This window comes from Danio rerio, chromosome 12 (assembly GCF_052040795.2).
Source record: "Danio rerio strain M-AB ecotype USA chromosome 12, GRCz13ab, whole genome shotgun sequence".
NCBI classification, from domain to species: Eukaryota; Metazoa; Chordata; class Actinopteri; order Cypriniformes; family Danionidae; genus Danio; species Danio rerio.
The window spans coordinates 19,742,501-19,756,853 of NC_141032.1; the positions used below are offsets into that span (position 1 = coordinate 19,742,501).

Sequence of the window (14,353 nt, forward strand, 5' to 3'; positions counted from 1 at the left end):
CGCAACTTTTTTTGGTCCAGAAATGGCCAACGTGAGGCAACAACCCAGTTAGTTTTCATTGGTGCTAATTGTTTGGCATCGGCTTGGTGTGTCCCGGCCCTTAATGATCCCAAGTGGATCATTAGAATCAGTGTTTTGTTCAGAATGCCCCATTTTTCACCAGGATTTTACAATCATGAGATTCACATTAAAACAAAGAAACAATGGTATTTGAAGCTCATTCAGCTATGCCAAGGCATAACCAGATTTTATGGCACCTTTAAGTGGACAAATAAAACAGTATTAATCTCCACCTAACCTGTGGTCTTTAGCAGCATTATCAAGACGACTGAAAATATCATGAAAGAGAGGGCAGCTGGATTTGCGGTTGATGTCATGTCCATATCCCCGCTTCCAATACTGTTTTAGGTCATTTTTATACTCCAGCACCTACAACATCAATAGACCAAAAACATGTAACTGAAAAAGTGAACATGCCTTAGGATGTAAATTAAAATACAGTTGAAATGCCAGTCATGCATATAGTAGGAGCATCAATCTGATTTTTAACTAATTTTAAAAGCAGTATATTTTCTAAACTGCAAAGATTTATAACTGTGTCATCCGTTAAATAGCAAAGATGTAAGATATGCTGCATTTTTATTACAACACAATTACATGTGATCGAGCTGACAAAAGAGTGTATTAGTGGCCGTTTTTTTTTTTGTAATATTTTTTTCATAAACCAAATCTACCAGCTGTGAAGTGAAATACATTTTAAAACCTACTACAAAAAAAGAAACATGTTGTTTGGAGGAAAAAGTACCTCAAATCTAACTAAAAGGTAAAAGTTACTGTGAATTCCCTGACTTTATTTATGGAAATAACTACAGTCCCATTAAGCACTATGAATCACTATCAAATTGAGTACAGAACGAATGATTTGACTTCATACTTGACTATCTGATTGCATGCAAATCTTTGTACAAATAGCTTATTACTAAAAAAAATAATAATACTTATATACTTATACTTTAAATAACAAATGTACTGTTATACATTGTAAATAACTAGAAAAAATGCATGGAGACGGCTTCAACAAAACCAGTGTCATCAAATGCAGTTGATTATAATCACAACAGTGTAATTGTGTCTTTGTAATTTTAAATGTTTTCATCAAAAATGACTTACGAAGTTCTTTTTTTTTTTTAACAACATACGTACTTGAGCGTCGGACTCATCTAACAGTTCGCACCAAGGAGAGTATTCTGACTTGATGGCAAACTCATAAGAGCACAAAAAGAAAGCTGCCTCAGCCATATCTTGAAATAAAAAGAAAAAAAATCATAAAGCATGTTTATTGTAGATTATTTGAATTGACAGCGACTTCAGAAATCAAAGCCATACAAAAAAGCCAAATTACCTGCCGTGATTCGATCGTATGGAATTTGAAGACGACTGGATATTTTCCTGCGTACTGAATCCATTTCTGATGAAGATTTGAAGCGCTGCACTTCCTTCAGAGCTGTTTTATTGTTTTCAACACCTTCAACAAATTTCTCACAGTGATCAAAGAATCTCATGAGTGAATCATCCACGTAATGTTGGTAATCCATATCTAGAAAACAAATTTAGTTGAACAACTGTTACCATAAAGCTTGCTGATCACAGATAAAACACCTTGTGCAGAGCTGTACAGTTAACAGTAGATATGTACAGCAAAAGTGCGAAAGAATGATGGGTGTGGTTTCGAGATTGTCAATTGAAATTTGATGTACCCCTCTGCTTGTTTATTTGTTTAATTGTTAAAAGCTAGCTGAAATTAAATATTTCTATCAAATGTGTTTGTTTTTATAGCAATAAGTTATCATTTAAAAAGTAATACAGCATTAGTTGATACCCTTTAAACTAATGTATTCTATTTATTTTGAAATATTATGAAAAAAATAGAAATAATTGTCCATGGCAACTTTAATGTAATATAGTTTGGTATAACTATCTTCGGCCTACAGCTCTTAATAATAGTATTTGACCCTTCATACGAAAGAGCTTGGACACCCCTGGCTTAAAGTCTTCAAATGGCAGTCGCTGCAGGAGGGCGGTGCAATGATATTATGTAGCACCTGAAAATAGTTCCCAGCTGAGTAACTAGGTAACATTGCTGCACAGTATCATTAGCCGCATTTCCACTATCGCGCCTAGAGCGAGCGAGCCAAGGCCAGTCGCGTTTCCACTGTCACTTCCAGGGCCTACTAGGGCCAAATCGGGGCTTTCTTGGGGCCAGTGGCTGGCCTTTTTCGGCCCGCCGAATACCTTGGGCCAAAGAGGGCCAGCCGGGGCTTGGGGGCGGAGGGAAAGGAGAGGCGGGCACAGTTTTCCGATCGCCCACACGAGTACACGCCAAACACATAAACAAATAAATAAATAAGGGAAAGAAAACATCTGGAACAAAATATAGGCTAAGGTCTTTTTGCGTATGATCGCCCTTATGTTTCTCTCTTTTAAATGTAAGGCTGTTGCATTAAATAATAAATTAGTTTTAATTTATAAGTGACTTTTCTTTGCTGCGTCCTCGATGATTCAACAACGCATAATAATATTTACACTATATTAAAGACACAATAGACAGTAAAGGTTTTCAAGAGTTTTTGTCAAGTGTGTGAGACCGAGGAAAAGAGCGCTCCCTTTTTAGCTCTGTTAATGCCGCGAGCGGCTTTTTTCTTTTCTTTTTTATTGTTTTAATTTATTTTGGAGATAATACACTATAGGAATATAACAGAAAGACATTAAACTTTACAAATTTCATGTCCACTTTTGTAGGCTCAAAACAATAGTGTCATATCTAGATAAAATAGCCTAAGCTATATTGAAATAATTTAAAGAATTACAAATATCAGATATAATAAAATCACATTAAATAAATAAACCAATATAAAACTAACAAAAGCTAGCTATAACAATTAGGTACTATATCAAACTGTTTTAAAGCCATATTAAACTTTCATTTTTCAAAAGCCTCTCTGAAAAAAAAAAAAGATTTTAAATATTGTGCCTCCTGGAGCCATGGTATGACGGCAAAGTTCCTTAATAATTATTACGTCTAAATAAGAGTATAGTTCCTTGACAGATCAGCCTAGAAGTTAGAAATTTTTCATTTTCTATCAGTCTATGTACACAAGTATGAAAGTGTCAAGCTTTAAACAGGTAAATTATCGCACCTCTTTTTTTTCTTTACATTTTTGAGTGAGATGCTAATGGTCTAATCCGATTCAATGATCTAAGCTAAGCTAAAAGTGCTCCTGCCAGGCCCAGAAATTGGCTGAATGGTTTGAAAAATGGTAAAACTCAACTGTTTAATTTTAGTGTAGTTGTACAATGAGCCTGTAATGAGTGTTCCTTTAAGATTTTTATATTATCCAATATAATTAGTGAAAAAAACTAGTTCACTAATTAAATAAGATTTGTGCTGATTTTCAGTAAGTGCATTTGCCTTAAAACCAAACGAAAGATATGCATTTACATAAACTCAAACCGATATATGATAATGACATTTTCCTAAACCTAATTATGTAAGTGTTTAATTTATTACCTGATAATTCATTAGTTAATAAACTAGGCTTTAGGGAAAACCGCACAGTGAAAGTGTAAATATTATAGTTCCTCCATTTATTCAAATGTCTATGACATTCTTCAGTGGAAAAAAAGGCAATATTCTGAGAAACACTGCTGTTTAGTGGCCATACAATAGAAATCGATAATGAATTTGCTACTAATTTAAAAAAAAAAAAAATCTTCTGGTGTGTTCTGCAGGTGAAAGACGTCATATACTTACTGCACATGTTTAGAATAGCATAAGGGCGAGTATAAGTGAAAGGTTGAAGTTTTTTCCCTTTTTCTTAGTGAATTTCCCTTAAGATATGGCAAGCCATTTATAATTTAATCTACAAATCTAATCTGTATGTGATATTTCAGTTTTGTTTCCATTTACATCTGATATCAGCTCTTTCTTTTTGACTAATATGCATTTCAATTGTGAATAGGACATTGTTTATATGCTGGTAGGATTCATTGTAAGGTTCCAACAAATACAATATGTACTACGACGTCAAACCTTTATAGCGGATATTTGATGGACAGATCCCCATTAAAGCCAAGAACAAAAACTGGAAACAATAAAATAGCGATGAGCAGGTCTACAGACTTACAGTAAATGGTGGGGCTGGGACATGACCAAAAATCTAAACCTCAATTTTTTGTTCTACAGTGGGATTTTTTAATTACTTTTTATTTTTTCCACCTCATAGTTCTTTATGTTATCACTTCTGTATCGTTTCATTATGTCAACATACTGTAAGCGTATGCAACTATTAACAGTTTTTTTGGTGAAATAGCAAGTTTCTATTCTTTATGATTTTAAAATAATAATAGGGGTAAAATATTTACTGTGATGAATACCTTAAATTGAAATCGAAGTACACATTGCTTGAAATGAAGACGTTATGAAAAAAAAGTTTTCAGATTTAAAAAGGTTTTTCAGTTTTTCCATTAACAAAATTGCAAACAAAATAAATGAAAATTTTATTGTCAAAAGTGAAAAATATCCAGAATCTCTCGCAAAACATTAATGAATTAAAATTATTAAGACAGATTTTAGTGATGCTGGCAGTTGATGACCCCTTACAAAAAAGGGAATAAGTCAAGAGAGAAAGTAAGTGAAGCTTGAAAGACACATTATAGCTCATTTATTATTAAATACAAAAGAACTACTGCTACTAATAATCTGTCAGGCTTCTAAATATTAATTACATTGTCTGTGTTCGCTCAAACTGATTTGCTGAAGTGGAAATGCGGATGATACATGAGCATAAGCATTTGAATCATTCTCTTTTTTGTTGTCAGGATGAAGTGCATGTGAATTCTCTCACTGAGCTGTCGGTGAAACTCTCAGGTAGGTCTGTCAATATGATCAATATATCGACAACACATGTACACAACCTCAATCATTTTTGGTGATGCAATACATATCGCCCATACTTAAAAAACAATTCTAGCAACATTTTAGCTGATTGTGCAAAATCTTTATCGCTATTGGAGGTGTCAGTATGGTTTTAAAAACACTATAGTATTTCAAATATAATTTACTTTATTATTTTTTAATTTCGGCAACGCAGTGGCGCAGTAGGTAGTGCTGTCGCCTCACAGCAAGAAGGTCGCTGGTTCGAGCCTCAGCTTGGTCAGTTGGCATTTCTGTGTGGAGTTTGCATGTTCTCACCGCATTCACGTGGGTTTCCTCCGGGTGCTCCAGTTTCCCCCACAGTCCAAAGACATGCAGTACAGGTGAATTGGGTAAGCTAAAATTGTCCGTAGTGTATGTGTGTGAATGAGTGTGTATGGGTTTCCCAGTGATAGGTTGCACCCGGAAGGGCATCCGCTGCGTAAAAACTTGCTGGATAAGTTGGCGGTTCATTCCGCTGTGGTGACCCCTGATTAATAAAGAGACTAAGCCGAAAAGAACACAAATGAATTTTTCATTTCATTTATGATTATTTATCATTAGGATATGTGTTTTCACAATCTAGGTGCATCCCAAATTGCATACTTATGCACTATTCTACACCATTTTGTAGTACAAATAATGTAAGTAGTGTGTTCACACTGAAAACTCTAAAAATAATAAGAGCATTTTAATTACCCGGATAATGCACTTATTCAACCAGTAAAATGAAGTGTGAAACGATTGACACTTCACGCACTCAACGACTGCACGTAGCGGAAGGGGCAGAGCTTTTGGGCACTTATGTTGGATTACTATATTAATTTCAGATTGTGAAAGTAAAATTCTCCTACTAGAGTAATGCCGTCTCCTGATACTGAATGCGGTTATTCTCATGGCAGGTATTATTTGGTAGCTTGGTCATTTATTTAATTTTTTTGGCCTCCGACAAACGTCATCAGGGAGACGGTTTGAATTTTCGCTTAGTAAAAAAACAAACAAGTGTTCTATTTGGGACAACACTACATATACTATGTTGTTGAGTGTGTAAGTGCATAAGTACAGAGTGCATAAGTGCAGAGTGTATAGTGTGCCATCTGGGATGCAGCTTCTGATTCCAATGCGTAATTATTAAATTGTCCAAATTGCTATAATTTAAATATTCTTAAGAATAAAATATTATGTGCTCTTATAGAAAAAAAGTGTACTTGCATTGTGATGATATTATATTGTCATTATGGCATTATATAATAAGTGGCATAAAATGGTCTTAAAATGACAATAAAATAGTTTATCGCAATGTGTTTTTGTGGATATTGTGACAGGCACTCTCAGGTGCTCAGTTTGTTTGTCAATAATATGTTTTAAAAGCAATAGCATTTGAACACAAATTTTAACAAATTTGTTAAAAAATTAAACACCCATAATTCACGCAAAGCATCATGGGAGCGTATGAAAATTGATTTTTGATTAATTGTGAAAACGGCTTGCCATATGCTATGTTTAAGGTGTTCAGCTAGTAAGGAACTGAGCCTACCTTGAACATCCCAGAGTCTGTGAAGACCCTCTTGAAAGGCTTTGACACTATCAACACAGCGGTGTTTGGAGCTAGTCATGAACTCGATGCGATTGGCACGGAGGTGATCAGCAGAAATCAAAGTGGGGAAGGACTTTGCCAGTCTCATGGCCAAATGCCTATGGTCATCTCGTCCTTTCTCCACTAGTCTGCCGTCCATGTCTTCAGTGTACCACATCTTCCATGTCTTTAAGTCATTTAGCCATGATGAAGCTAAACGCAGCGAGTCAGACTTGACCAGATCAAACAGTTGCGCGATCTTTCTCACATTTTTGGTGGTCGGATAGCGTGTCCCGTGACGTATCACAGACACCATATGGATGGCACGGCAGTCTAGGGAAGGGGGAGCCACCTGCGATTTGTTTACAAACAGAACGTCATCTAATAAATGTGGGTTCACTTCCTCGTACCTGCCTTTTGTCCCAAAGTAATGTGCTATCGATGGGACCGTTGGTCTGGCGAGTTTACTTAACGATAAACCAAGCATAATGCTCAAATACGTAGTAATAAAATTCAAGAAGAAAGCTTTCATTTCTGGATGTGCGATATCTGTTTCTGATCAAAAACCCAAACCTGTAGCTTGTTCACCTGTGCATTCAATCAGTGCCAAAACCCATAAAAGTCCTGCCGGCTATGACGCGCCGTGTCTGTGAAGCCTCCCTCAAAACTGACAGAAAACTGAGAACTTCCGGGTTAAAACACAACATTATTTGCAGGTAAGCGATAAAACACTGAAATCTATATATGTGACTGATAATTATTTAACCATATAATGCAATACAACATTCAAGAAAGAATGAAATTGTATGCTTGAAAAGATTTCGTGACAAAAGAAAGCAATCCTGTGCTACACTAGATGGCGGTGTTGTACATTATTTTAGTGCAGTTAACCCTCTGATGCAGCTTCAATAATTCCGAGTCTTACCTCAATTTACCTCTTCTAAAATTACAGCTTTGTTGCAAAAGGACTCTGTTGCAGTGCCTTATGTGATGGCATTTTTATGTAAATGAAATTTGGTTCTTACCCAACACATGTAAAAACTAAATGAAGAAAATCACATTTAAACATTTATAGATATTCTCCAGTTAAGTATTTTGCAATTACCCTCACTCCATGACATTCTGACTAGACATTCAAACATCAAATGATCTGAGGCCAAAATAGGTATAAGATTGTAATATTTGATTTTCAATTAGGCCTATATGAAAAATATATAGATTTTTCTATATATATATATATATATATATATATATATATATATATATATATATATATATATATATATATATATATATATATATATATATATATATTTATATATATATATATATATATATGTGTGTGTGTGTGTGTGTGTGTGTGTGTGTGTATATATATATATATATATATATATATATATATATAAATATATAAATATATAAATATATATATATATATATATATATATATATATATATATATAAATATATATATATATAAATATATATATATATATATATATATATATATATATATATATATAAATATATAAATATATATATATATATATATAAATATATAAATATATATATATATATATATATATATATATATATATATATATATATATATATATATATATATAAATATATATATATAACTTGTTACTGTTGGCTAAATATCATATTGACAAAGGTACTGTGAAGGTTTTGTAGATGCTAACATCTTTTTTTTTTTAAAAGAAAAAAATTAATTCTATTTTAATTATATTAAGATATCACAAATGTAAGGTGACAAGGGCTTTGTTGAAGTACTTTGCACTTCCTCTTTGTTGCTGTAGTGAGCATTCAAACTGTAAGAAATAAGACACCTTCCCCTCTAAATGGTGAATTGATGTTGATTTCCCAAAGGGCTGAATTATGAGAGAAAAGAGAAGTCAACAGTTTGTTGTCTCTGCATTGCTTGAGGTGACTACATCTCGACCAAAGCATAACAATTGTAGAATGGGGATGGATGTGGTGCACAGAGAACCATCTCAGCAATGGTGTTGAAACTACATTAACATAGAGAGATAGAGCGAACAGCTGGGTCAACAGCCAAGGAGCAACTTCATTAACATCTAAAACAGTATAAAGGTTTGAGTTTAAGAATGTTCTGACTGCAGTGAACCCAAGGTACCGCCCAGTACTCCCGTGTATTTTGAGACTGCTATGCTGAATAAATTTCTTCAATGAGATCTTCCAAGTTTGGATTAGAGTATTATTACTGGTCTATAAATCACTAAATGGCCAAGGACCTCAATACATTACAGATATGCTCACTGAATACAAACCTAACAGATCACTCAGATCTTTAGGATCATATAAACTAGAAGTTCCAAGAGTTCAGTCAAAGCAGGGTGAATCTGCCTTCAGCCACTATGCTGCTCACTGCTGGAATCAGCTTCCAGAAATGATCAGATGTGCTCCAACATTAGGCACATTCAAATCGAGACTGAAAACACATCTGTTTAGCTGTGCCTTTACTGAATGAGCACTGTGATGCGTCCGACAGATCGCACTATTATGTTTTTCTTTTTCTTTTTCATTCTTTTATAACCTATTTTAACTCATTTTAATTGGTTTTTATCTGTTTTCAATAATTTTATTGTCTGCATTTTATGTTCCTAAACTTGTCTTTTTTATTCCTGTTTATGTAAAGCACTTTGAATTGCCACTGTGAATGAAATGTGCTATATAAATAAACTTGCCTTGCCTTGCCTTGCCTAGAGAGCTATACCTGTTTGTCAGAGAGGGCCACCTCAAATGGTACGCAATGCAATCTGGTGATCAAAGTGAGAGATGTTCTCCTGGGAAACACCATACAAACCTCACATTAACCAGCAGCATGTCTTATCCATGTTTCTGATAAAGCTGCTTGCCCATCCAACAGATGTCCATCATTGCATCAGAGGCCTGGCTCATCATAAAAAGTCATTTGTTCTTCCTCCCTCCATGGTACCGAATGTACAGTCTAATCTTAAGTGGGATGTGATTGCCAGGTGACTGTAGCAGTTAGTTTTGAGGTGGACACCGTCCCTTCAATCCCAACGCCCTCAAATGGGGATTGGTCATGGTAAAAATATATATATATAATGAGGAGCTCACTAAGGTTTGGAAGGCACCTTTTATTGTCAGAGGGTTAAGCACTTCTGCTTTAACCATCTCCACTTTACTTCCTAAACCGCAATTGCCTCTCTGAATATCACACTAACTGTACCCAAAAAAAATTAAAATAAATAAAAATACTAATACTACTAATACTTTCCTTCTTAGACTTTACAGACCTGAAACTTGCCTATAGCACTTATTCATTGTTGCTCTTAGTTGTGTAAATTGCTTCCTTGTCCTCATTTGTAAGTCGCTTTGGATAAAAGCGTCTGCTAAATGATTAAATATAAATGTAAACTATCCTCAATGGTGCGGTGGCCCAGGCAAACAACTGCTTCCTCACATATCTTTGGTCCCTCTGTGGGAACCAGGGAATTAAGTCAACCCTTGCTTCTTCTTTGGGACACAAGTGCTCTCACTTTCTCTTGGTGCACCACTGCTCGTACACCAGTCGTACACAATGCTTGACATTGTTCCATTGTCCCTTTAGCATGGAGTCTGGCAGCCTGGTTGGCACTGCCCAGCCTCTCTCTCTAGCTCATTCGGACGAGCCAACTCTGCTATACAATTCAGTTAACCAAATAGACTCCCATGATCAGGAGCTTCTTTCCACAGCTGTCAACCCTTTCAACCATTTTTGCATGGGAAACGTGTTGCTCTATGCTAGGAAGTTCTCTAGATGGTAAACCCAACAGAGATTCTCCATATGCCAAAGAACATCTGTGGGCCTCAGCAGGTGCTGGAGAAGCCTTGACAGAAAACTTTATGGCAGCTTTACTGTGGTTTCTGTGAACAAGGAAGCCAAGAAATGGAAGTGTATGGGCCAAACTGTAACCACCGATTTATTTTTAATGTGGATGTTAGTGGAAGAATCTTCTAGCTTAGCAGTTTGAGGAATTCTGGGGCAAGCTTGTCAAGGAGCTCTGAGTATTTCAGTTTTTAAAAAATAAAATGTTATTGGATGGTGCAGTAATAATTTGATTGAAACTATTTACAATATAAATCCATAAGTAAGTAGTTCCATCTCAAGCCAAAGCACCAGAGGCTGCCAACGCATACCAGCCCTGCAATGCACTAAGGCTGGAGAACTATTAAAAACTATATGTTTACAATATGTACATATCCCAGGGGAATAGTTCCACAAGACATTAAAATATAGCTTTAAGCCAGGCTACAGACCAGCCCTGCAAGATACGGCTGGAGGAATAAATGACAGCACATGTCAGGCTGACCCTCCTGAAATTCAATTATAAATCATATAAATTAATAGTGTTAATTGTCCCCAAACTTCCTGGAGGGCCGGTGTCCTGCAGAGTTTAGCTTCAATCCAGATCTCACAAACACCTCCTGAACATGCTAATCAAGCTCCTAGGTGTAGACCATTTCAATGTGGTGATGTCACTGGCCCATGAACATTCCCATCAAATTATTAAATTAGCTATTCTATCAACAAGCTCTATTAGCCTTTAAACTGATTTTCAACCAAAATTTCTCACCCCACAAAATTCATTTTATGGAATAATGCAGACATTAAGATAAATATAAAATCTTTTTGGGAGGGTAAATGGTTTAACAAAAACCTTATTTTTGTTTCTGATCTTTACAGGGATCGATGTCTGTTGAAACAGCTCTTAGTGAGGCTGGTTCCGAACAATTGTGACAGTTATGCCTAGGAGTAAAATCTATTCTTAATAATGAATGTAATAATAAGTTCATAAGTCAATTGTCCCAGTCACATAACTCAATTATTCCTAGAGGAAAGTTGTTGGGGTTTTATAATTGTTAATAATCAATGGAGGAAAACATGGTTACCATATAAATTCTGTGTTCCTAATAAAATAAAACAGGTGCACTTAGAAATTTTGCACAATATTTACCCAATGTAATGCACTTTTATTGAAATATTGTGATGTTACTGATATTTGCACCTTTTGTAAGGATGAGTATGAAGATATTTGTCACTTGTTTTTTCGTGCATCATTGTTTTGGAATGATTTAAGTTCATATTGCTTTTTCAAGATCAATATGAGTGGTAATTTCCACCTTAAGAAGTTATTTATTATTTTGCAAACCAAAACAAGTCATTAGAAGCTACTGTGAAATTTCTTATACTTGCTGGGAAATTTTACTTTCACAAAAAGAGGTTCCTTAAAGAAATCCAATCTTTATAGACACCCTATGTGAAATAGAACATTCAATTAAATCAGTTAAATGAAATCAAGTAAATATGATGAGATCTTTCGTGCTACTTGAATCTTTGTCTTTTTTATTGCATTATTATTTCTTTAAAAAAAATGTAATGTAATTTTTTGTTTTGCTCTTTATCTTGTGTATCTAATGTGAAAATTGTGTATAAGAACTGATTTATTTTACTGTAATTTAAGTTGTATTATACAATTTCTTGAAATGAATAGAAAAAAAGTTATCAAATAGTTTCATGACTGTAACGAGGCAATTCAATCATAACATAATGTTAAAACAGCTATTATAACATTATTTATCAATAAGTGGCTCTTTTTGTAATCTCGAAAGCTTTAAAAATAAAAAATGTAGAACAGCAAACACATTGGGACCATTGTTTTTTGATTATGTACCTCATAATGATCTATACAGTAGGTGAAACTTTCAGGCAGGCGTGTTTTAGAGTTTGAGTAAAAACTCTGCAAGGACACCAGTCCTCCAGGACAAAGACTGAAGACCCTGGTTTAGAGGGCTGCTCAACATTGTTCCTGGATATCGCCCTGCAGAGTTCAGCTCCAGCCCTGTTCAAACACACCTGAGCCAGTTTATTAGGACCTGAACAGCACTTGATAATAATTAGGCAGGTGTGTTTGATATGGGTTGCATAGATCTTCAGCAACAGGGTTGGTGACCCTTGCACTATATGATCATTGCAGCATGTATTGTAAGGTAATGTTAAAAAGCTCCTTTTCATATTCAGATCATCAGAGCTCATTACCTTGAACCAGTCATGGACAATATCATCTCATCCACCTGTAGTTTCAAGCAATCCAGAGTAAAGTAGTAATATTCTAATGTAAAGTAGACATGGAGCGAAATCTGATTAATAAATAAATCTGATTTTTACTTTCAACTCTACACTTGCTCACTTTGTTGCAATTAAGTTCAACCCGTCTGAGGTAGTCTTACTGGAAGCAGATGTCAGAGTCCTTCAAACAGATTTTGTTGCTTGAACCACACCATTGCTTGCTTCACATGGTACTTGCCCTTAAAAAACAAAACAAAACAAAAAAACAAAAAAAAACGCTGTCTGAGATGTAGTGAGTTTGTCGCATTTCGAATTTTTCATCGTTGTTTTCCTCAAAGCTCCACATGACCCTGCTGAAAAAACCAGCATAGACCAGCATTGCTGGTCACCAGCAAGACCAGCATATGTTGTGTTTTGGTGCTGGTATGCTGGTGACCAGCATGGGATGCTGGTGCTGTGATGCTGGTGTTATGCTGTGGTGACCAGCATGGGATGCTGGTGCTATGCTGGTGACCATGGGATGCTGGTGCTGTGATGCTGGTATTATGCTGGTGACCAACATGGGATGCTGGTGCTGTGATGCTGGTGACCAGCATAGGATGCTGCTGCTATGCTGGTGGCCAGCATACAAGCACCAGCATCCCATGCTTGTCACCAGCACCAAAACACAACATATGCTGGTCTTGCTGGGATTTGGGTGCTATGCTGGTGACCAGCATGAAATGCTGGTGCTGGGATGCTGGTCACCAGTATGAGATGCTGCTGGGATGCTGGCGCTGGTATGCTAGTGACCAGCAATCCCATGCTGGTCACCAGCATCCCATGCTGGTCACCAGCACCAAAACACAACATATGCTGGTCTTGCTGGGATTTGGGTGCTAAGCTGGTGACCAGCATGAATTGCTGGTGCTGGGATGCTGGCGCTGGTATGCTAGTGACCAGCAATCCCATGCTGGTCACCAGCACCCCATGCTGGTCACCAGCACCAAAACACAACATATGCTGGTCTTGCTGGGATTTGGGTGCTATGCTGGTGACCAGCATGAATTGCTGGTGCTGGGATGCTGGTGACCAGTATGAGATGCTGCTGGGATGCTGGCGCTGGTATGCTAGTGACCAGCAATCCCATGCTGGTCACCAGCATCCCATGCTGGTCACCAGCACCCCATGCTGGTCACCAGCACCAAAACACAACATATGCTGGTCTTGCTGGGATTTGGGTGCTATGCTGGTGACCAGCATGAAATGCTGGTGCTGGGATGCTGGTCACCAGTATGAGATGCTGCTGGGATGCTGGCGCTGGTATGCTAGTGACCAGCAATCCCATGCTGGTCACCAGCATCCCATGCTGGTCACCAGCATCCCATGCTGGTCACCAGCACCAAAACACAACATATGCTGGTCTTGCTGGGATTTGGGTGCTAAGCTGGTGACCAGCATGAATTGCTGGTGCTGGGATGCTGGCGCTGGTATGCTAGTGACCAGCAATCCCATGCTGGTCACCAGCACCCCATGCTGGTCACCAGCACCAAAACATAACATATGCTGGTCTTGCTGGGATTTGGGTGCTATGCTGGTGACCAGCATGAATTGCTGGTGCTGGGATGCTGGTCACCAGTATGAGATGCTGCTGGGATGCTGGCGCTGGTATGCTAGTGACCAGCAATCCCATGCTGGTCACCAGCAC

General features: G+C 36.7%; 1 protein-coding gene across 2 annotated transcripts in view; it reads right to left on the bottom strand.

Moving 5' to 3' along the window:
• Positions 1-12,384, bottom strand: part of minpp1b (multiple inositol-polyphosphate phosphatase 1b) — a 15,640-nt gene extending 3,256 nt beyond the window's left edge. The window contains exons 1-4 of one of the 2 annotated variants that reach the window (XM_087274834.1): positions 12,272-12,384; positions 1,403-1,597; positions 1,204-1,301; positions 299-429 (exon numbers count right to left, since the gene is read on the bottom strand). In XM_087274834.1, coding sequence (XP_087130960.1) covers positions 299-429; positions 1,204-1,301; positions 1,403-1,595 — 422 coding nt within the window. In that variant the 5' untranslated portion in view covers positions 1,596-1,597; positions 12,272-12,384. 2 annotated transcript variants of the gene reach the window in all.
• Positions 12,385-14,353: the final 1,969 nt, after the last annotated feature.